The following is a 24,869-nucleotide window of genomic DNA, read 5'->3' on the forward strand; positions in this document are numbered from 1 at the left end:
TTCACTGTGAAACACATAAAGGATTATTTGTTAATCTCAAATTGTTGTTTAAATGAGATAAAATAAACAATTTTGTTCTATGTTGAGGTCATGTGTATTTTCTAATCCATGTTACTAAGTATATTGTGGAACTTCAAAATGGTTGCAGCTCTAAGATCTTCTGGAGACAAGAATGTACTGAAAGAATATGAGGGACTACAATTGTCCTGTTTGTCAGCACACAGCATAATTTTATAGTATGAAGCTATTAGCTATAGTGCAATCCTACACAATTTATAATTGTACTGCAAACTTGGTTTCCTCATAATGCTAGTTTTACAAGTCAAAAAACAGAAAAGCCCAGTGGATAGGGCTAGAGAAAGGAACATTTTCCTTCTGTTTGTTATAATGTATAATGTTATAAGTACATTCAGAAACATTGGTAATATCTGTATTTATAGCTCTGAGTGCGGAAGATGTCTTTTATATACTCATAGCAAAATCACGTGTAATGCTGCCTCAAGTATATTTTCTTAAACGAATTGAGCAGAATTCCCATGTTAAACTAAAATGTAAGTGGCTAGTTTGTGACTGAGGATTGTAATTTAGACATAGTCGTTACGGTTCCTTTTAGGTTCAGAGGGTTCTCAAACCCATATAATTGGGTTAATTCAATCAGTCATGCATTAATGTGTCCTATAAGCCCAAGCCTTGAATCGTTGACCTTTCAGGTTTTCAGAAAAGTGGGGCTTTTACTTTGTTTCATTTAAGACAATGCACTTTAAGGGGGAAAGAAGGGAAACGAATGCCATTATCTTCTCAAGTTTAAAAAAAACACTGTTTCGCTGAACACATTCTGAGGGAAGAGATTGCCTCGGGAAACAAGACTTCACCGCCTTATTTCTCTGCTTCGTGATGCCTGCTGGGAATTGTGGTCTTACTTTTTGCCAAAGACCGGTTATTCTTACAGACGGGGAGTTCAGCCTTCAGTTCCCACGATCCTCCGCGAGAGCTGGCGGCGTCTAGTTCTGTTTCCCGGATGTCGCTTTCGCCGGAAGAGAAGCGAGTTTCTGTGGGGGCCGGCCATCTTGTGTGGGCAGCAAAGAAGCACGTAGGGGGTGGGCCGGGGCCTGGGCAGCATCGGAGGAGGATCCCACCCAAAGGGGTCCATCATGCCCGGACACCTGCAGGAAGGCTTCGGTTGCGTCGTCACCAACCGCTTTGACCAGCTCTTGGACGACGAATCCGACCCTTTCGAGGTGATCCAGGCGGCCGAGAGCCGCAAGAAAGAGAGCACCGGTGGGGGCGGCGGCGGCGGCCACCAAGGCAGCCGCGGAGGCGGGCAAGCGGCCCAGGCTAACTCATCCTCAGGCGGCGGCTCGGGCCAGGTCGGCTCGGGTGGAGGGAGCGGCAGCGCGGCGAAGCAGCTGCGCAGGGAATCTCAGAAGGAGCGCAAGAACCCGCTGCCGCCCTTCGCCTCTTCGACTGGGCCCGGAGGCGCTGGGGACCGGAGAGAGGATGGAGGCGGGCAGCCTGGCTCCGCGCCTCTCAGGAAGGAAGGTGAGTGGCGGGGCCGCTCTTCTCTTCGGCGGGAGGAGGAGGAGGCCGGGCGGCGGGAGGCCAGTAGGGCTCCCCACAAGGTCAGCGTTTCTTTCGGGCGGGCGGAGAGAAGCAGCCGAGCCTCCCCCCGTCAGGCTTTCCCCCTCCTTCCACCTAGCACGTGGTGCTGGAGCGGGACCCCCTCCCCTCTTTTCCCGCTTGCCTGGCCCGAGGAGAGAGGTGCCCGTCTCCCTCACGTGTGGAGGGCATGGCGAGCCTGCCTGCTTGCCCCGAGCTCCACGCTGTCCAGAATGGGCCCCACTCGTGTTGACCGGCCGTCGTGGGAAGCGCGCCTGGTGCAGCCGCGCGAACTCATTAGGCGAGCCCTCCACGTTCTCTGTTCGCGGGGGATACAGCAGCAGCAGCAGCAGCAGCAAGCAGCGTTGCCGAAGGGCGGGCGCCGACCTGAGGTTGGGTTTCTCCTCGCGGTGGGATGGCCCCGGCAAGGCCTGCAAAGGCTCGGAGGGTGGGGGAGAGGGAGAGGGAGAGACACTTTCCAATCTTGGAATGGTGGCTTGAGAAATGGAGTGAGATTCTGGCCTCTCAAGTTTAGTAATCCTGCCGGTGCCCACGGCAACCCGCTGGACACGGGTTTGGGAGGAACGAAGTTGAGTCCATTTGTACCTGGGCCACGTGCGTATCACGCATGTTGCTGGGCTGGTCGTTTGACTTCGGTTGTCTGCTGCCGCCTACTTAATAGGCGTGAACGAATAGACAAAATGGAACTGTTGAGGTGAAATGACTGCCTTGGATTCTGGACTGTAACTTGTTAAAAAAAGGTTGCTGGCTTTTTTAAAAAAAATTTTCTCCTGTCAAAGCTGATTGAATCTATTGTTCGTTTTGCCTTGTTTTTTTGATTTGACTGTATCCATAGAATTGGGGCTTATTTTTAAGGTGAAAGGTTGTGGACCATTGTTTAAAACATTTTGCAACAATGTGTAAATAAAATAAAATGGACAAAAAGTGTTAAATTTCTCTGTGCTTTTTACTTAATAAAATACTTTGAAGGAAATAAAAGGTGCTCTTTGAGAATATTGATTAAATAGTGCTAATTATATGGTTTTAGCCTTACTTTCTATGAACTTTAAGCAGGAGATTGAAGCATGGTAATATTTTTAATGGCACCATTTTACACCTTGTAGTGGGAAGAAAATGTATGATATGTAACTTGATTGTGTTAAATGTACCTTGATTACAAAAAATGCTTTTGCTTATATGTTAAATCTTAAAGATTATTTAATAGTTATCAGTCAAGTGTCCTGTGTAATGGAGCACAATTCTCATCACCAGTCAACCTGCACTGGCAGTTGCAGAAGAGAAAGTTAGATTAGTACAGGCAATAGGAGTAGGAAGTGATTATGAGATTAGTAATTGAAATATATTCTTAAATTTATTTAACAGTCTTGTATACTCCAGAGAATATTTAAATATTGAAATAGACAATTATTAAAATACTAAACCAAGATTTGTAATGTTTTAAACTTTACTCTGTGTGTTTTTCAATGGTTATAGAAATTGCCAGAAGCATTTTTTTTGTAGTTCTCTGATAGTATTTGAATATGAAATTGGGGGCTATGATGTAAAGACTACAAGACAGAGACAACTACAAAAGGCTTAGTTTTCAGCATATCTTTACTGCCGTCTACTCGCTGTCAGGAGTTTTGCAGCGTATGTTGGATAGCTGTACACTACTGCTTGAAAATGTTCATGAGTAAGACATTTAATTTAGAAAAGTTGGGTTGATAACTTTGCAACAATATGGCAGTTCAACATTAGTACTTCTGTAATTGCCTTGATTCAACATTGCTTTGGAGTTTCTGCTTGTAATTTGAAGAAATAAAAGTATATTTGTGTTTTTATCTAGACTTTTATGCAAACTCCATACACTTATGGAGATGTCTATTTTTGGAGAATTTTGGGTCAGTCTACATAAACTTTTGAGGAATTTTTTGATACAGAACTGATCTGTTTGAATCCCACTTGTTTTTAAAAGTTTGGATTATATGTTCTTTCAAAGCTTTGCCTATTTTCACATATAGTCTGATAGAAACCCATTTTATGACAATCCATTTTTATCTTGACAGTAACTATAGTAAAAGGGTTATGTTACAAAAGCTGCCTTTGTTAGATAAAAATATACATAATGGGGACAATCCTTATGCAGTTGGGTGAAATATAAATAGCTCCTAAATAATTTCAGAAAAGATTTTTTTAAAAGAAGTAGTTTTTTCTTTGTATAAATCATCTTATAGACATCTCCAAATGGTAGAGAAGGCAAAGGAACAGGCTTACATGCTGAATTCTATGGTAATTTTAAAGATGGTAGAATACTGGCAATAGATGAATGAAGAAAAATAAATCATCTTATTTTCATAATGGGTTGTAAATTCCCCTTGAAGAATATAGTTTTATTTAAGGTTGTACTATGCATATATTTCTGTAGTATGAAAATTACAGCATAATTTCTAGGCATTGTAGAAAACAGGATATTAATGGTAATATTATTTGTAATATAGTAAGTAGGTTCTGCTTACTAGCATCAAATCTAGCCAATTTAATATAGATTCAATAACATTACATGGCTCTGTAAAAATTCAGTAATGATTGTTCATTAGATGAGCTATTTTAATTGAATCAGAATGCAACTATAATTTAGGCACTTGCTAAAGAGAAATGTTCATTTATATGAAGTTTATTTCAGCTGCATATTTTTATCCAGTGATTGGGATTGTTCTGAACATTATTGAAAAAGTTTGGTGTATATCCAGATTTTGAGGTACCTGTTACATATGATTGGATGTGCATGATGCAGTTTATGAATGTCTAATAAGTGTTTATTAAATGTAAAATGCTCAGTTGAGCTGCATGGAAATGGTTTCATTTATACCAGTGTTTCTCAACCTTGACAATTTTAAGGCATGTGGACTTCAACTCCCAGAATTCCAGCCAGCATTGCTGGCTGTGGAATTCTGGGAGTTGAAGCCCACATGCCTTAAAATTGTCAAGGTTGAGAAACACTGATTTATACCATCCAAGAGAATATCTTTATGTTACTAGCAGATATGCAATATATGTAACACCAGTAATAATTGCAAAGTCAAAAATACTATTTTGATTTTATTCTATACAACAGTTGCAGCAGTGAAAGTTATAGGCTTGGCCTTGGATCCAGACTAAATTAATTCAATTTTAATCCAACTTAGATAAAGGATAAGTTATGTCTAAAACATTAGTCAGGAACTAAAGCAAAAAGGCAGTATAGTCCTTCAGAAAGCTAGTATGCCTTGGCAAGTCAACTAAGAAATGCTTTCCAATTTCTTTGGATTCAAAGTGGCAAGAGAAAAGTAAACTTGACCTGATTAAAAGTGAGGGGAAAGCCAAGGAATACTTCATACATAATGGTGACTAGATAAGTGTGAAGTCCAATGTCAAGCATTCACTAGCGCCTTTTAATCAGAAGTAGCTTCAGACTTGGCTTGATCTGAAATGCAGGCTTACCCTATTAAAAGATATAGTCACTAATGATAACCCTGTTTCGGATTCTGGGATTCTTGGACATTTCTCTTTCAACACCTCCTGTTCAGGCTGTGTCTCTGAGTATTAGGTATGACTAATAGTTTTCATAAGCAATATTTTACTGATATTTCTTGTTCTCCTTCTAGCAACTTAGAATTGTTTTATATCATGAAATATGTGGCAGTTTTAGAACTCCTTGGTTTAGCATTCAGCAGAACTTTTGAATCCAATTCATAATATATGAGTGGATTGATAGCCCATAATATTTTGCCAATGGCAGTATTATTTGAAACCACCATTGTTCTCAGGATGAGGAAAAGCCAACTTTTAATATAAAAATCATTTGTTTCTTTGTTTGAATGGAACTTTGGCACAGTTAGTTAGCCAGTTGGTTTCAAGCAGTGTGGCAGAATTATTGTGCAGGAATTACTGGCACTCTGACAGCTCCCAGGCAAAGAATAAAATATATTGCGTGCTGAGACCTAGTGCTTTCAGTTGCAGAATGTTGTATGTTGGGAGGGGATTACTGCAGCAGATTAGTGCATTACTACAGAGTTAATTATTTCTATGAAGTCACATTTCCAGCTTCCTTATCACTCCGTAAGCAAACATCTACTTTCTGTTATAAGGAACTTGATAAGTATTAAAGCATAGTAAGAAATGGTGGCTCTCCCATTTCCTAATTGTAACTGATTCTCCACACCCTATAAAGATTTCTGAAATAGAAATTATTGATCAGATTAACTTAATTAAATCTCAGTATTTTCTTAAATAAAGGGAAAATATTCTGGAATTAGACTGATCTCTCCCAAAATAAATCTTTTGCAAACTATTCCAGTATGCATGTTGCAATTAGGAAAACAAGTAACTTGATTGTTTCACTAAAGAATACTAGTTATGAATTTTATTTAATGGAAACGCGAATGAATATTTTAAAAATTATTGTTTCATATGTGTATGAGATTAATTTTAGTTTTTCTAGCTTGTAGCTTGAAGGATTATAAATACTTATAGAGCTAGTTTGACCACAATTCCTATAAGATAATAATTGTAAGAACTAACAAAATCAGCGATACAATACAGTCTTCTATCAGAAAACTATTGTTTATTACATGTTAATAATACCTATGTGTTAAAGAATACCAGTTGCTTGGTGGATATCAGTAAATAATTTACTGATGCAGATTCCCTTCTATTTTAGGGATAAGACGAATTGGCAGAAGGCCTGATCAGCAACAGCCTCAGGGAGAGGGCAAGCCTATTGAGAGGAGGCAGGAGAGACGGCCTCCTCGTGAACGACGATTTGATAAACCTGCCGAAGAAAAGGGTGAAGGAGGAGATTTTTCTGTTGATAAGTAAGGATTGTACATTTTAAGATTGTTTAGAGGGGATGATTGTGTGTTAGGGTAATCAACAAATTAACCTGTTGAATGTAATTCAAAGTAACTTAATTAGGAAGCACAGAATATTTGCTTTTAGAAAAACAGGTTTCTTCATACATTTTAATTAAAATATTGTGAGTCACTTAATTTCAAGTAGACTGTGGCAATACTTTTTAAAGCATATTAACAGTTTTAAAGGGCTTAATATAGTCCCTATTCTATTTCTGCTTTTATAATAGACCCATTATTGATCGTCCTATGCGTGGTCGTGGTGGTCTTGGAAGAGGTGGTCGTGGTGGAAGAGGACGTGGAATGGGCAGAGGAGATGGCTTTGACTCTAGAGGCAAACGTGAATTTGATAGGCATAGTGGAAGCGACAGATCGTAAGTCTTAAAAACTCAGTAGCTTCTCTTTCAAAATATATTCTATTCAAATATTTTGCAAATTTGCCTTTGAATTTCTGTATCCCAGCACTATTGTGTTAACTCAGTTTTGTTAGTTCTCTTTCACATTCACATTTCAGTGGTCTAAAGCACGAAGACAAGCGTGGTGGGAGCGGATCACACAACTGGGGAACTGTGAAAGATGAACTGACGTTAGTATTTCATTTTAAGCTTATATTTAGAATAAATATAAATTATAAGCAAAATTATACATAATTTAACATTATAAGATGACATAATGAAAATGCAGAAATTATGTTTAATGTTCCGCATCTTTAGCTAGAAAGCAGTAGTCACGATGAAAGGAGCATAAATCTTTTTGAAAACCTAATATTATGCAATAGAATAGAAATTACCATTTTTCAGTCTTAGCACTCTGAGGCCAAATGTATGTCTGCTAAACTTCATAATCTCATCTGTATTTTATTAGGGCATATATTTTTAGAAAACAAAGGAATATATTTATTTGGGGAAAATTTGAACTTTGAGAAGGACCTTACAATTTTTCCTAAATTTAAACTTTGTTTTGGCAAGTATGTTAGAAGTACTCATTGGAAACAATTATTTTTATTTTAAACTCTATAGTGACTTGGATCAATCACATGCGACAGAGGAAACACCAGAAGGAGAGGAACATCCCCCTGCTGACTCAGAAAATAAGTAAATATTAAATTGTTAGGGGTTTATTTTATCACCTAAACAAAATTAAGTTAGTGATGATTTCTTTGTGCTGACCTTGGAATGCATGAATGATCTTAGGGAAAAAGATGCTGCTTAGGAAACAATCAGACAAGAGAAGGGGGAGCCCCCAATGGCTTAATAGGCAGAGGAAGAAACTTAGGAATGATTTGGCCCTTTTATGACTTGTGGACTTCAACTCCCAGTATTCTTCAGCCAGCATGCCTGGCTGAGGAATTCTGGGAGTTGAAGTCCACAAGACAAAAAAGGGCCAAGTTTGAAGACCCCTGGTCTAATTGATCAGATGGTGGTTAAAAGTTAAAGATAGCAATGGAAAGTTTGTACCTTTAAACTTGCAAGATTGTGTTGATGTAGCTTTTGACTTTGGTTGTTGGAAGCCAGCATTGAAGATTGCAAATGGTGATTATGTGACCGTAGGATGCTGTGATGTTAAGTGCAGACCAATTGCAAGAGCCATAACTGAGGATCGCTTTTAAGTCCCTCTCAGTCAGCATCATTGTAATTCCCAAAGGTTATTGAATAAGTAGTTGTAAAATGGGGACTATCTGTATTTAAACTGTCTTATATAAGTTGATCATATCTAGTGTTTTTGACATTTATATTGGAAAAAAAAATAAAACCCTCAGTTATGGTACAGACCTATTTCAGGATGACGATCTCATATGGCAGCAAACAACCAAAACACAACTCTCCATTTCTAGGTAAGCAATAAAAAGATTCATTAAGCTTCTGGTATTAAAGCATGAATACTACTGTTTTAATATGTGAAGAATCAAGGAAAAAGAGGCTGAAAATGCATTTCTAAGTGGCTGGAGAGGGAAAAAATAGTCTTGCCGCTATCCTAAACAGGTTGTTCACTCTGCTATACGTGTTACAAGTATGTGTGCTATAACCAGTTCCCAAAATATCCTGAGTAGCATTTAAATTGATGAGCAGATAATCTTGACCTATGACCATTTGTTCTGCAACCATTCAAAGCTATCGCAGCTCTGAACAAATGTTTATAACTGCTCCTTGGAGTTCCAGCCATACTGACATCCCACGGTCACATGATGCAACCAGTTCACACTTATGACCAATTGCAGGCCCTGTGACCATGTGATCACCATTTGCAATCTTCCCTGCCTGTCAGGAAGAAAATGGGGAAGCCAGCAGGGAAGCTGCCAGGTTGCTGGAGTAAGTCTCCTCCACCTGCGGACCTTTCCCCATCCTCTCTACTGCATGCATGCTGTGCCTCCCTGGCAGCTCTCCCCAGCCTATATCATGCTTCTCCTGGACCCCCTCCTCCCCTGCTCAGCAACAGCTACTTATCCCTTTGTTGGCCTGAGATTTTCTGCAGGCTTCCCCATTTATTTTGGCTATGGGGAAACTGGCAGGAAACTGCCTTGTCTAATGACTTGACTATTGGTTAACAAGTGGGACTGCTGGTTGATTGCTGCTGTTAAGTAATGTACTGTGCTTTTACTACTTCATCATTTAGCGACAGAAATTTCGGTCCTAATTGCCATAATAAGTCAAGACTACCTATAGTTTTGAATGAAGTTTTCTGCCAAATTAGAAATTAACAGTTTTAAAAAGGGTTGTAAAGTGAGGATGCATTTAAAACTTAGCCTTGCTACTATTGTGCATAGTCTTGCTGTTTAGAGTATCTCTGTTATTAATGTAGATGTACATACAAATCACAAAATGCTCTACCGAAAGCAGTTTTACTGCCCTTAATTTGTTATTGCTTTAAACATAGAAAAAAGAAAAAAAAAACATTAAAATGATGCAAGACATAATTACATATAGAGGAAATCATTCATCTGATATTTAAATACATCATGAAATCTTGACCACAACAAATAATAAAAATAGAAAAATGAATCTTTACTGCACATTAATATGGAGCCAGTTCATCAGCAGAAAGTTAACATGTGTTTTTTGTTCAATATTAGTTACATTGCCTTTCCAATATTAAAATACTTCTCTTGTTTCTCCCCCTCCCCCCTTGATAAATCATGGTGATTTTTGGTATATAATTCAAAATTACATTTTACTTTTAAAATTGTAACACAATAAGGCTTACAGATACTGAACTAAAATGAAAGTTAATTGATAAGGTGATTTCCTTTGATTCCCTTGAGTGCCACTCTTGTAAATCAAAACATAGGTTTGTACCCAGACTTTTAAAAGAAAGTATTTTGTTAAATTAGCATCATTGTAAGATCATAAAGCTGCCATAAAGAAGAGGGAATCAACCTATTTTCCAAAGCACCTGAAGGCAGGACAAGAAGCAACGGGTGGAAACTAATCAAGGAGAGAAGCAACCTAGAACTAAGGAGAAACTTCCTGACAGTGAGAACAATTAATCAGTGGAACAGCCTGCCTCCAGAAGCAGTAAATGCTCCAACACTGGAAGTTTTTAAGAAGAGACTGGACAGCCATTTGTCTGAAATGGTGTAGGGTTTCCTGCCTGAGCAGGGGGTTGGACTAGATGACCTCCAAGGTCCCTTCCAACTTTACTACTACATAAGAAACCTAATCTTGCAAAATGCTGCCTTGAATAATATAGGTATGATAAAATATAAATATTCCCTGAACCTTATTTCATAATCCTTGCAAATAATTAGGATTATCATATTGATATCCTTTAATTGTTTATTTGAAAAAAAAATAGTGTAATTTCAAATCACCCAAGGTCTAATTTTGTTTGATTATAATGCAGGAATTTATATGCTGTTAATAAATCTAAATAAAATTGTGAAATAAGAAGTTTTAATTGACTTTCTTACCATTTTGTAGTTTTAGGTATTCCAAATTGCTCTTGTAATTACTTAAAATAGTAATCTAGTATTAGATGCTTAGCAACCTTTTACAAAATCAGATTGTGTGGGATAGACAGTTGAAGGTAGTATCATGTGCAATGCACAAGTCAGGGTCACTGTTGATATTATCGTCTCTCTCTGTGTGTGTATCAAGGAATTGGATAACAAATTTCTTAATCTATAAGATTTTATTAGTGGCTTTTGATGTTCATAAATCATGGGGTACAGTTTTGTCACAATTGTATTTTAGTTTTTCCTTCTGTGAATTCTATTAAGTGTTCACTTGTGCCATTGGTGATATTAACTAGCCCCTTTCTGTTGCCTTTTTTAAAGTTCAGTTTTTTCCAAATATTGGGGTCTTATCCAATGACACTTGTCTTCTGATCAAGTGTTTAAAGTATTAAAGCTTCAGCTTCTTTATTAGGTTGAGCAATCCAGTGAACGATCTGGTTTTGCCAAATTAGCAGACTACTGTTTCACATATATGCATTGCTAAGCAAGGACATCACATGTCGCCATTTGTGACCAGTCTGCCTGCTTCCCCATGACTTTGATTGTTGGGAAATGGCAAAGAAGATCACAAATGGCAACCATCTGACCCATCAGATGCTGCAACATCATAATTATGAGCTGGGCACCCAGATTGTGGCCACGTCACAGTGAGGATGCCTCAGTGGATAGAACTCAGAGGACCGGTCATATGTACCACTAGTTCAATGCTATCACAAGTTTGAACAGTCCCTGAACTGTTAACTGAGGGCCACCTGTATTATGGAACTGAGTCTCTGGCTTATATCATCCATTACTCCACTTGGACTGGAGCCTTTTTCTGTTTCATAGCTTTAGTTATCTCAGTAATTTCTCTGGGAGATAAAGTTGCAGCTAAAAAGCAACTTGGAATAATGATTTTGTATAAAGTAGTTTAGTTCAGTGGGCTAAGTATTACAATTCAGAATATTTATTTTTAAAAGTCTTAGAATCATGATATACCTATCCTGAGTATCTTTTCTAGCAGATACAGTGTAACAACTATTTCAGCCAAAAGGCTAGTAATGTACCATACTTTTGCTTTCTATGGTTTAGTGAATACTCTGTTTCAAGGGCATAGAGCGGAAATTAGTACACATAAAATGGGAAGAACTTGGGGGGGGGGAGTGAATAAAATATACCTCTACTTCAAAAGAAAAATTATTTCTGGACTTGTAATTATAAAGGATGTAAATGGAAATTAAGAATGATTGTGGGCAATTCTTCAATTTTTACTTCAATAGTATGGAACTTCTAGTTTGTAGCTAATGGTCAGCACTGTATTTATCTGTAATGAGTAAATTAGGGCGCTACATATCAAGCATTCCAAGAGAATATCTGTAGCTCAGGATTGAACTGTGGAGTCCTTGGTGCTCTCTAAGCTTAGTTGTTTGCTTGCAGACATTTTATTACCTGATTAAACTCAATGCACTGGTTGGGTAATGAAATGTTTGCAAGCAAACAACCAAGCTCAGATAACACCCAAGTCTCCATAGTATCAACCATTGTTTTTGAACTTGAAAGGTATGGCTAATAATAAAATTGAAAGATAGTAATAGCAACATTTCATCATCAGAATAAAATTTTATGGTAAAAATATATTCAGGCTGAATGTGCAGTTTTTGGATATCTTTCAATTTTTTTTTCTTCTGTTTGGATTCCACCCCTTGAAAACCGTGTGTGTGTTAATTAAGTGCTTGACATTCATATTTATCATAGGGAAAATGAAGTAGAAGAAGTTAAGGAAGAAGGTCCTAAAGAAATGACTCTTGATGAATGGAAAGCTATTCAGAATAAGGATCGTGCAAAAGTCGAATTCAACATCCGTAAACCAAATGAAGGTGCTGATGGACAATGGAAAAAAGGCTTTGTTCTGCACAAGTCAAAGAGTGAGGAGGTAGATACAAATTATTTTTATTGTATATTTATACATATTAGAGTAATTGGCTTAAGACAATGTAACCGTATATTTTCTAAATCTGATTTCAGAAACGAACAGATATTTGGTTAACTAAATATTGTCCATTTTACTTTGAAACACAGTTTTATATCTTGCAGTTGGAAAATTGAAAAACCCAATGAGTAAAATCTTGCATTGTAATATTCCAGTGTTTAGCCTTGTGTGTAGCCCTACACCTAAAATCACCTAACATTAGCTTATAATATGTCAGGAAGAAAAATGATTAATACATGACTAGAGAATGTAACATATTAAATGTAAGTGAAATCAGTGTTAACTTTTGTCTAGGTTTCACAGTTTTGTGTTTCAGTACCTGTTCTTCCTATCTGCAGACAAAGTGGGGCTTTGAGCCCCTAAAAGTTATATTTGCCTGGTAGACACGGAGAATACATTCCAGTTTTTTAAATTCAGTTTGCTAGTGGGATGTGGGTTACGCACATAAATTCCGAGTCCTAGAACAATGTGTAGAAAGAGTCCTTTACTGAATATTTGGACATGCATTGTATTAAAGTTTCCTTGAAAAGCTCTGTAAAATTTAAGAGCATTTAATTGTTCTCTGCATGTTACTTAACTGTGATAACGTTCTGTCTGAAGCAACATTGTTGCTTTTTTTTAACCTGTCCTTTTTTTACCTGTCCTTTTTATGGAGAGCTACAGGTAATCCTTGACTTGCAGCAATTCATTTAATGATAATTCGAAGTTAACTACAGCCTTGAAAAAAGTGACTTATGATCATTTTTCATGCTTACAACCATTGCAGTATCCCCATGATCAAAATATCCCCAAAGTATCCCCATGATCAAAATATGTACTCTTGGCAACTGCCATGTATTTATGATGGTTGCCGTGTATGATCAAAATATCCCCAAAGTATCCCCATGATCAAAATATGTACTCTTGGCAACTGCCATGTATTTATGATGGTTGCCGTGTCTCGAGTCATGTGATCCCTTTTTATGACCTTCTGACAACCAAAGTCAATGGGGAAGCCAAATTCATTTAACAATTGCGTTACTAACAGGGATTCACTTAACAGCTGTGGCAAGAAATGTAAAATGGGGCAAAACTCACATAACTGCATTGCATAACAGCAGAAATGTTGGGCTCAATTTTGTCATTAGTTAAGGACTAGCTGTATGTTTATTGGAGATGCTGCTAAAATGAGAACGTCTCGAAAATATCAAACTATTTGTTTCTTTACTTTTCTTTGCTTCTCTTGTTTCTCAGTAGCAGAGTTGATTCCTTGTTCGTTTTTAAAGAAGGGAGCCCCGTTCTTTTCACTAGGGATAATTTACGGATGAGAGCGATGTGAATTGTGATCTAAAGCTGTATTTTAAAGTTCAGCACTTTCTTTAACACAAAAACCCTGAAGTGACATTTTTTTCCCACCTAAAAGTGATCTCGATGCTTATGTCTATTAATTTTACCAAACATGCTGGCTTATTTATTTATTTATTTATTTATGAGACTTATATACCGCTTTAAGTGCAAGCACTCTCTAAGCGGTGTACACCAGTAAGCAATGTATATATATTTTACATTGCCCCCAACAATCTGGGTCCTCATTTTACCTACTTCGGAAGGATGGAAGGCTGAGTCAACCTTGAGCCGGTGAGATTTGAACCGCTGACCTGCTGAACACAGTCAGCTAAAGTGGCCTGCAGTACTGCACTCTAACTGCTGCGCCACCTCGGCTCTTTAGGCTTGAATCCTAATTCCATAACATCCTCTTTACTTGATGTTTGGGGGTTTTCTCGCTGTATGTTTAAATATAGGTAGTCCTCAAATTGCAACCATTTGCTTAATGACCTTTGAAGTGACAGACGGCACTGAAAAAAGGACTTGTGACCCATTTTTAACAGTTACGAGTGTTGCAGGATCCCAGTGGTCGTGTGATCAAAATTCAGATGCTTGGCAACTTACACGTGTTTATGACAGCTGCTGTGTCCTGGGGTCATGTGATCCCCTTTTGCTACCTTCCGACAAGCAAAGCCCATGGGGAAGCCAATGTTACTAACCTAACAACTGCATTGATTCACTTAACGGTGGCAAGAAAAGTCGTAAAATAGGGAAAAACTCACTTAACTGTCTTGCTTAACAACAGAAATTTTGGGCTCAATTATGGTCATAAGTCGAGCACTACCTGTATCTTGCATCCTAGACCAGTGGTGGCGAACCTATGACACGGGTGCCAGAGGCGGCACTCAGAGCCCTCTCTGTGGGCATGTGCGCCGTTACCCCAGGCCCAGGCCTTCAACTGGGTTTTATAAAATCTTTTCGCTTTAAGCCTCCGCCGTCGTGTGCAAAAAAAAAAAAAAAGGTTCAATCAATCAATTTCAACTTCTTGCAGGGGAAAAAAAATCTTGCAAAGTTGGAATTGATTGATTGAACTTTTTAGTCCCACCCAGTCTGCCGTTACCACCACAGCCACGTCCAGCCAATGGGCCACGCCCAGCCAATGGGCCACAGCCACCCGGCACCCGACGATGCATAAGTGGGTTTTGGGTTGCAGTTTGGGCACTTGGTCTCTAAAAGGTTCGCCATCACTGTCCTAGACTTTTGACTGGTTAATTGTAGAATAGTTACTCATGTATATGCATACTCACATATGGGAGTCTCATTATCTTTCTTTTGTTTTTATTCCTTGCCCATTGACATACAACTTGCTTCAGACAAAGGGGATGTCAGAAATGCAGGGGAGTCAGCTGGAGCCTAATGAGGTACTTTATGGCTTATCTTTACCTAATGAATAAGGAACTCTCTACAAGTTCAAATTTGAAGGTATTTTTAAAGAAAACCATTGAAAATGTTAATAAAGCTGTTGATGAATTCATTAATATTTTTTTGGTAACCAGTTTGATTGCTGACCAGTCAGCATTTGTTCCTTTTTGTACCAGCCTGCTTGCCCACAAGTTCAAATAATTTTAGTTTCTCAAGCCCATATTTTTATTGTGATGACTGTATACATCCATGGCAATACTCCGATTCTCTAATTTTTTTTTTTCCTGAAGAAAAAAATTCTGAAGGGATTTCAGTATTTGATTCCAGTTATTGGTAGGTTGATCTATGTTCCTTTTTCCATTATTAGACATATTCAGTGACAACTGCTAAGGAAAGTACTATATAACATTGTCACAACATGTGCTTTTTCCTGTTCAAGTAGTTTGTTGTGGCTTATGTAGGTGAAACCATTTCAACCCAATGCATATTGGCAGATTTTGTGTTCTCCCATTCACAGAATAGTCTGTTTCAAGTTCTAAATGATATTGTTATTGGACAAGGGATAATAGCAGTTTTTGCACTCCTCTGGTTATAAGGCTCCCATTTTATTTGAATTTTAACTGTATAATTTTCTTGGTTATAGTTTGCTTGTATATTATGTATATATAAATGTGCTCTGGGGCAATCTCATCACAGTGTGCTGGAATGGGATTTTGCCCAGAAGTATGGACAAAATGGTTTCATTAAAGTCAACTCTTTTAAATATAATGTATGCTTGGTATCAGTTGATATTTTAACTATGTTTGATTTCTAGAAGTTAGGACAATTTTTAATCAAGTGTATAGTTTTGTGTGTTCTGATTCATTTGCTTTATATCTAGGTAATTGAATCTTCTCTGCAAATCCAGAGCTCTAGACTGGAGTTCTGACATAATATTTCAGAGAGTATAATAATTATAGGGTTCCAAAACTTGACCTGTTAAAAATGCAGTTTTGATACACATTTGTCTATATTCAAATGTGGTTCACGTTCCATTCTAATGTTGATATGTCTGGTTTGCAGCCTACTAGTGTAAGTAGTATGTATAAAGTGCTATATAATTTTTTGTTTTTGAATGAAAACAAATTTCAAGCCATACCAGTTAAACCTGAATTACTTGATTTCGTTATAGTCTCATGCTGAGGACTCTGTAATGGATCACCATTTCCGCAAGCCAGCAAATGATATCACGTCCCAACTGGAGATCAATTTTGGGGATCTTGGTCGTCCTGGGCGTGGTGGTAGAGGTGGAAGAGGCGGTCGTGGACGTGGGGGAAGGGCTAACCGTGGAAGCAGAACTGACAAGGTAATAACTGATTTTATGAATGAAATGTCAACTTACTGAGGCTGATATTTGATGGAACTGAGCTGCTTCTAGAAATGGTGCACAATGTTGCAAGTCTAACTTTGCACAACTTTGTAAAAATAAAGTTATATCTGATAGAGTAAGAAGTTACTTTTGGGAAGATGTTTAGGTAATAGTTTTATGGCTGAAATGTCAAGTACATTAGCTTTTCTTCAGTTTCACTTAATGATTGGAATAAGGCAGGGGTAGGCAACCTTGGCTCTTTTATGACTCGTGGACTTCAACTCCCAGAATTCCTCAGCCAGCCTTGCTGGCTGAGGAATTTTGGGAGTTGAAGTCCACGAGTCATAAAAGAGCCAAGGTTGCCTACCCTGGAATAGGGTATGAGAACTCAATAACTCCTTAAGTGTTAGAGGGATTAATTATTTCTTTTCCACCTAAGTTGCAGCCGACTCCCCTTCCTCCAAAATTGCAGCAAGATGGAGGAAGTTAAGCTCTTTTGCGTGCACTAAAGCTACTTCACTAATTTTTTTATATTTCCATGATACGTATTACAGGATCTCAGAGTTACAGATAACAGTATTTTCTTTCAAATATAAATTTTCCCATGCATGAAATTAATTTCTTCATTCCATTCGGTTTTGCATTCTTTGAAATTAAAAAAAAAGTTATCCCAGATAACAATAAAATGTCTTAATTCCAGATTTGTATATTCCAAACAAGAATGAGATTATGTTACATTTGATGCATTTTTCTCTTTGTTTCTTTTGAGTTTGGGGTTTGGGTCCCAAATCTGCAACTAGAATTTCCACTAGCTATTCAGAGCAATTTGAGAATTGGGGGATGGAAGATGGGCACTGTGTGAAAAAATGTCAACTGTCCTGATTTCATCAACAAACAAGTGCTTAATGTTCTCACTTCAGCAACATACGTACTAACAGAAGAATGCTTAATAAATAATTGTGCTTGTTCTCTTTTAGCTGGTTAAAGAGTTTGATGTGATCCACACACCCAACCAGGTTGGTGGCTTGATAATTTTATAACATCTTACGAGTACAGTAATGCAAGGACTAGTGCTCTTCCTAGATTTCCTTCCCTCGAGTACAGTGTATTCTTTTCAGCAGTAAATCATTTTGAGATCTCTGCTCCTCTGACTTTGGAAATATTTTGCCAGTGATTCTTTTATTGTCCCTTGTGACTAATCTCCACAGAGTTGAAGTATGTATCACTCCACCTTGTAATGTTAAGTGCCAAGATTTTAGTCAAATGCTACTTTCTTTCTTTCTCCTGCCCTTCACCTTCATGAATCATAGTCTGTGTTATTTTGAGGGTCAAGAAAACCTTTTCTTTCTCTATGTAAGTCATTCACACTGTGGCAATTTTATACACATCTGCAATGCATTGTTTGTTAACCCTGGCAACCTTTCACAATAGCAAAATGGGTACTTGATGATTTCCCCCATAAAAAGGATATTTTTATAGAACGGACACCGTTACTAAAAGGGGATTTATATTAATAAGTAATTGACTTATACAGCAATATGCGCAAGACTAGTACTTGTGTGACTTTATTACTCTCTGTACATTTATTTGTTTTATATATATATTCAAATGTCTTAAATAATAAGCGCTAAAGAAAGTGCTATGTTTACTATCAGAATGATGGACCCCCCCCTCTTTTGTTTCAGTCAAGTGCTTCTGCTCCTGATGTTGATGATCCAGAAGCTTTCCCGGCTTTGTCCTAAACTGGATGCCCTAAGCCAACCCTGCCTCTTGTTGGGCCCTTCTCTACAAGGCTTGCATGCTTAAGGATCCTAAAAACAACTTAAGATATTAAAACGGGGACTCTCATTCATGCCATTCACACCTGAAGACTGAATTTTACCTGTTTTGAAATGAACTTCTCTTGCTACACAGAAGCAACAATATGGTAGTCAGTTTTGTATTTAGAAATGTAATGGTAGCAGGGATGTTTTCATAATTTTTTTCAGAAATTATGCATTCTTCATGGATACTTTTTTGTATTGCTGCTTGAAAATATGCGTTTCCAAACTTGAAATATAGGTGTGAACAGTGTGTACCAGTTAAAGCTTTCACTTCATTTATTTTTATTTTTATTTTAAATTAGGGTTAGATGTGCTTTCCCTAAACTACAAAAATTTTAACTCTTGCACACTATATTTCTTTTAATACTGCTTAGCAGATGGTTTTCAGTCCACGGTCAGCTGGGATATGTATAAAAATAATATGGAAACTTGTTAGTACTGTGTGGAATACTAACTTCTGGAGTATTTTGAGTTTTTAATACTTAAGTCAAACTTGGAAAGTCCATTTTCTTCTATCTTTGGTAGTTTGTGTATTCAAAATCTTTATACAAAATTGATATCAGATACTTGAAAAATAATCAAAGCACATTGGTTTATATTCTCGATACCTGCTTGTGACTCCAGCAGCTCTGGTTGGATAATTGGCCTAAGCCATTTTTTTAAAAAAACAAACAAACAAACAATCCATGTTGCACCTCTCATTCACCCTTTCTTCAAGAAAACTAGTTGTTTGTTTGGTAAATATTGTTAAAACATGTTAATATTGTTGCTACCAAAAATATTCTGTAGAGTGGAGCAACTTTTTTTCAAGACATGGGAAGGTTGGGAACACAGTGGTATCTTATTTCTTAATATAGTTGGTTTAAACTACAGTTGATACTGTGTGGCAGTGCTATAAATCTACATTAACCTGCATCCCCTTGGGTGCATTTAAACACTGTTCCACTAGCATGCAACCCTGATTCTGAAGAAGAAACCAAAGGGCACTGTATCCTTCTTGGGAAAAGGATTATTTGACTTGTTTAAATTGGAGAACCAAGACCATGAAAGTGGGACAGCAGTAGTCTGCGTGGGACATAAACCAAACCTCACCACCCAATTGAAATGTGGATCTTGCTCTGTTGCTTCAGCTTTTGGCCTTGCCTAGCTGAGAAGTGAATGTTTTATTTTTGATGTGGGGGGGGGGGTGATTGTAAGCTCTCCTCTCCACTGTAGAGTTTTCTTAATATTTTAACTTAATCCCTGTGAACGAGAATGTTACCACTTTCAAAAACATGAAAGGACTTGAGCAAATAATAAAAAGGACTACTTTGCCTTTCTGTCTACAACACTTGTTAGGAGATCAGAACTGAAATATCCCATTTATTTCAAGGTTTTGCTGAGTATCTAGTACAATTGGTGGGTTTCTTAAGGAATTGGAAATAATATCCCCCCTTTTTAAAAAAAAAACTATAGAAGGTGGGCAAAAAGTATTGAACTAAAGCAGGGGTAGTCCACCTTGGCTCTTTTATGACTCGTGGACTTCAATTCCCAGAATAGCTCAGGAATTCTGGGAGGTAAAAGTCCACGAGTCATAAAAGAGCCAAGGTTGATTACCCCTGAACTAAAGCATAAACAGTATTGAGACGGTGCATTATCTGAATAATTTTTGTGAATGTTTTGTGTATGCAAAGGTTACTACATTGAATCTGATTCTTGGTGCATTTAAATTTCAGCATTGTGATCAGGAAGTAGGGATGGAGAAACAGATTTTTAAATGAGTCCAGTATTTGCCATCAAGGAAGATTTTTAAGCACACTCACCTTCACCCCTCTTCCTCTCCCCAATTTATTGGTCCTTAGTTCCCGATTACTGATTTTGGAAATAGTCACATTTCTTAAGTCAATAGGTACATACGTTACCAGGTCCCTTGTTTTTTCCCCATCCAAATGCATCTCGCAGCACAGATTTTTTTGGGAAGATAATGGGTGTTGTCTATATCCTTTAAAAAACCCCAGTTCTTATTTCCTGCACAAATACGCTAGTGCCCAAATACATACTTATTAAGTATTTTGCTGTTCGTGAATACTCTCAATCTAACTTTTTTGACTTCCAAACTTTAATTCTGGACAGCCATATATATATATTTGCAATGCCGGATTGGTACTTGGCGTGACATGTTCATCTTCTAATACAGAGGCCCCCAATCTTTTGGGCACCAGAGACTGGTTCTGTGGAGAAAGGTTTTCAGACCAGAGGGAGCTTTGAATGGTTTTGAATGTTGCCTGCATCCAGCGGATGGGGCTTCACTTGTTTGCGCAGCCTGGTTGCTGGTATGTCGCAGCCCGGTGCCGGTCCATGGACCGGGGGTCGGGAGCCCCTGTTCTAATATACTTGTAATATAGAGCAAATCTAGAAATGCTGTTTAAAGATGGCCCATTTGCTGGCTTTTAATAGCTGTGTACTTAATTTGTGTTGAGCTGTGAAAATGCTTTCATTAATATTGGTACATTTTAGCCAAGTAAAGGTTTATTTTCATGCTCTTTTACAAAAATGCTATTAAATTGGCATTGTGAATGTTTTCAGTCCCAGGCATCTTGCCAATTTTCTAGCTGAAACCATCTACATGTCTTTTCCAGGGAATGGTCCCCTTGTGGTGGATCCATTAGCAGCTGTGAGCATAGCTTTAGCAAATAATTACTCGCATAGTTAATTTTAATATTAGCTATTAAATGAATTGGGCTTTGTATCTCTTATTCTCTTGCTTGCTTGTGTTGCTATTGCACCATTTTTTTTAGAGCAAGCCTCCCTTAAAATGTGATACTAATTATGATTGATTTATTAAATGTTTTGAGCATGAAAGTTCATCTTGTACCAGACTACTGGCAGAAAAGTTACAATGAATAAACTGAAAGAGCACAAGCCCTATTAAGGTAACCCTAAATATTAACTATATGTCTATCGTGAGTATACATTTTGTTGGACAGATACTGCATCTGATTGGATGATTACATTTTGCCCTGAAAATTACATACTATCCTGTTGACTTAATAAAAGCAGGACTGAGGCTTTTGGCTGTCTTGAGTGCTCAAAGTTTAGATACATATTCACTTTTGATTAATAATACTAGTTAAAATGCTAACTGCGAAATTACCGGTAAGAAAATTAGGGACTGTTAGGGACCTTCCACCTCCCAGAACTTGGATTTGAAATGTAATATTTCTTTTAAAATGGTGAGGTCTTATATGGTAATCTTTTATATTTTAACAAATGTGAGCTAAATGTCTTCATGCACACATGACTTAAGGTAGATTAGTTGTTTAAAGAACAGTTGCTTCATCCTTTGTAATCCTGGAGAAGATTTAAAGAGTTATGAATAGCAGTGGGGAGCATCAGAAAAATATCTGAAGATGAGGAGATTGGCTTCCTGCCTGCCTGCCTGCCTGCCTGTGGTTCAGGTGCATTGAATGTGAGAGAGTGCTGATGTTATCAGCTCTGGGTTTGTAACTTAATATTTACAAGTACTGTGTTTTCCCAAAAGTAAGGCCTACCCCAAAAATAAGCCCAATCCCAAAAATAAGTCCTAAATTCGGGGCAAAGCACACACCTAAAAGTCAAGCTGGGGTGGGGGTGTGGGGCTGCCCCATGTGCCCTGCACCCATTTACCTTGCAGCCAGGCCTCTCTTTGCCGGCCCATTTCTGCAGCGTCCCCAAGCCTGCATTTTGCAATCGGAGGCCTTTCCAGAAGGCCACTGCAGCCAAGAACTGAGCTATGGATTCAATCCATACTCAGTTGTCAGCTGCAGTGGCCTTCCGGAAAGGTCTCTGACTGCAAAATGCAGGCTGGAGCTCCATTCTCAGCTGTAGAATGAAGCTGCTCCTTCAGCCGCAGAAGAAGGCGGCTGGCTGGACAGGGCTGTTGGTGCCAGAGGTGGAAGGGACACATCCCCCCCCCCCAAAAGATCTGGTGCTTCTTGGAGGCAAAAAAACAAAAACAAAACCCAGGTCTTATTTTTGGGGGAAACATGATATCTGCCTCAATTTTGCAATTTCTTGGTAAGCAAAAGGATGCATGGAATAAAAAGGTATAATTATAAGATGAAAACTGAAAGGTAAGAGGTTGAAGCTTAAGCTGTTTTTATAAACATCTCTTAAGATGAAATACTATGTGAGTGACAAACAAGTTTTTTTTTAAATTATCTTTTGGCTCTTTTCCATATATAATGTGGAAAAAATTAAATAAGTGGGCAGAGTGCAGGCAAACTTAAAAAAAATGCTTTGGAAGTAGAGAAGAAAAATTGAATCACAAGTCCCATTGGGTTGGTTAGGAGAAAAAAAAACCAGGATAATAGTGTCAACTCTCCAGAGTATATCCCCTGTAATAGGTTAACAATGTTTGCAAATATTTACAAGGGTCATTCTTATCCCTGTATTTTAGAAATTATCTCTGGACATTCTGTGGCCTTAATCTTGAAAAGCAAATACTAGTGCATGTTTTCTTGTCAGTTGTACAGTGCTGTATATTACAGTTGATTGTATGAAGTGCACTTAGTCTTATATACAAATCTGTCCTTTGATAATGTATATGTTATCTTCCATATTTTGAGATAATGTGGCAGCCTGCATTTTAAGAGATTTGTAATCTGATCCCATACATGCTTCCATTTTAATGAGATTTTAACTGATGCTTAAAATCGCAGCTGTTTTGAATGGGCAGGTTTGTTACATAGGTTTCAATCCCACAAAGAATAAGTCCCAGTAAATGCAGAATGCTTTCTTTCTGATAGATGTAGCAAAAATACAACAGGCTCTGTTCTGTTCATGCAGAAAATTATTCCAGATTACTGCTCATTTAGAAGTCGGTTTAAAATACCACTCTACCTCCAACTGATAGAATTAATTTTAATGAAGTTATTTTGTAAGTGTCTGGTACATTTCATAGAATTGGATGTTATGGATCAGTAGCAGTTTAAGCACAGATTTATTCCTGTGAATGCCTGATAAAATGCAAAAAAAATGGTTTCATCTAGCTTGCCTTGGATTCACAAGTTCACAAAGTTTTCTTCATAAAAACCACAATTTTGATGACCCAGAAAAATGGCTAACATTTTCAACGTATAAATGATCTTCAGGTACAATTGCCTTCTCCCATTTTGTTTTATTCCACATATGTATGTTGCCCAAATCAGTAGATCCTGCATCAATTTAGAATTGTATTTCAGGAAGTTCTGAAATCATGGCTACAAATTGTGTTTTACGAAGAGGATGTACTTACAGAATTTCACAGTTACATTGACTAAATGTATCACAGTAGAAGCTACCCATATATTTTATTTAAAATATTGCACAAAATACAGTTAAAAAAAAACCAAGCAACATTCACCTGCCCTTCGTAGCCATTCAAATTGTATCCGGTTCATTGGGGTGAATAGAATTACCTTAGAATAAATTGGTTTTGGCATTTTTTAAAAAAATCTAATATTGCAAAAATATATTCTGTAGTTAAAATAAATGGATAAGGAACTATTCAAGACTGAGTAAAATCACAATAGGTTGAACATTGAGTGACAAACACTTGTGTTTTGCAGGGTTTAATATCAAAGTGGACTATGTATAATTGCATGAAATCCTCCAAAAACCCTTTGGCTTGCAGCTTTGACAACAAGAGGCAGTAAAATGTATCTTCCACAAATTGTGCTGGGAAGAGTCTTACATCTACATAAGCAGCATTTTATAAAATATTTTTACTATATACCGTGGGAGAACACTTGCCTGTTTCAAAACCTGAATATTGCTTTTACGTTTAGTAAATGAATAACTAGTATGGGTTCTGGCATTTATATAGAAGCAAAACTGCAAATTTCCAGCTTATTGAAAAATCCAAAGTATTGTATTGCACAGAGTATAACCTGCTTAAAAAGCATACTTCTATTAAGAGGTGTGATTAAAATGTATATACGTATGACCGTGGACAAATCAGCTCCTTTCTTTTGTTGCATTGGACAACTGTAGCTTCTGGAATACTACATTGATAAAAACAATTGTACCTTTATGAAATTTTGTACAAATTTCATAAAATTACAGTCAAATGTAGAAAACATTACTACGTAGGTCTGCTTCCTGGTTACTATAAAACTAAAATTAGATTGAGATTAAATTTAAATGAAGTTTTTTCTTTAAAATTTAAAAGGAGTATGAGGAAGCAAACTTAAGCAACTCCTGGCCGGAAACCAGGAGACTGACTTAAAAAAAACTCCAGCTGAGTGACCTTGGATAGTCACATTCTCTCAGCCCTAGGTAGGAGGTAACGGCAAACCACTTCTGAAATCCTTGTCAAGACAACTCAGGACTTGAGTCTCCCGAGAAAACGATTGAATGGAGGGGCGGAAAGTCCTTTTGATTGGGAAACGAAGGAACTCTTAAGAGGAATCCTGGAGCTCTTGAAAGGATGAAGTGCAGTAAGTGCGAATAACGTTAAGGCAAGTAAAAAGGCTCATTGATCATTTTATGGGCAAAAAGTTTGAAAATAACTTGCTATTAAAGTGTGGGTCTTGGACTCGGAAGCACCAATTAAAGATGCCATGCC

General features: G+C 37.6%; 1 protein-coding gene across 2 annotated transcripts; it reads left to right on the top strand.

Moving 5' to 3' along the window:
* Positions 1 to 1,029: 1,029 nt before the first annotated feature.
* On the top strand, positions 1,030 to 19,634 carry SERBP1 (SERPINE1 mRNA binding protein 1). Of its 2 annotated transcripts, none has more exons than XM_039329053.1 (10): positions 1,030 to 1,539; positions 6,296 to 6,449; positions 6,716 to 6,859; positions 6,976 to 7,071; positions 7,505 to 7,579; positions 12,172 to 12,349; positions 15,085 to 15,132; positions 16,305 to 16,478; positions 17,459 to 17,497; positions 18,167 to 19,634. In XM_039329053.1, the coding sequence occupies exons 1-10, from the start codon at positions 1,152 to 1,154 to the stop codon at positions 18,221 to 18,223; spliced, it is 1,353 nt and encodes a 450-aa protein (XP_039184987.1). In that variant the 5' UTR covers positions 1,030 to 1,151; the 3' UTR covers positions 18,224 to 19,634. The 2 variants fall into 2 exon arrangements, with proteins under 2 accessions (XP_039184987.1, XP_039184988.1); XM_039329054.1 differs by having other exon boundaries at positions 7,000 to 7,071.
* Positions 19,635 to 24,869: the final 5,235 nt, after the last annotated feature.

The sequence above is a fragment of the Crotalus tigris genome, unplaced genomic scaffold (assembly GCF_016545835.1).
Source record: "Crotalus tigris isolate CLP2741 ecotype Arizona unplaced genomic scaffold, ASM1654583v1 scf7180000024387.2241675, whole genome shotgun sequence".
NCBI lineage: Eukaryota > Metazoa > Chordata > Lepidosauria > Squamata > Viperidae > Crotalus > Crotalus tigris.

Coding starts and splice junctions, on each gene's coding strand:
- SERBP1 (XM_039329053.1), top strand. CDS start 1,152: ATGCCCGGACACCTGCAGGAAGGCTTCGGTTGCGTCGTCACCAACCGC. Junction 7,072..7,504: donor ACTGTGAAAGATGAACTGAC/GTTAGTATTTCA, acceptor TAAACTCTATAG/TGACTTGGATCAATCACATG. Junction 17,498..18,166: donor TGATCCACACACCCAACCAG/GTTGGTGGCTTG, acceptor CTTTTGTTTCAG/TCAAGTGCTTCTGCTCCTGA.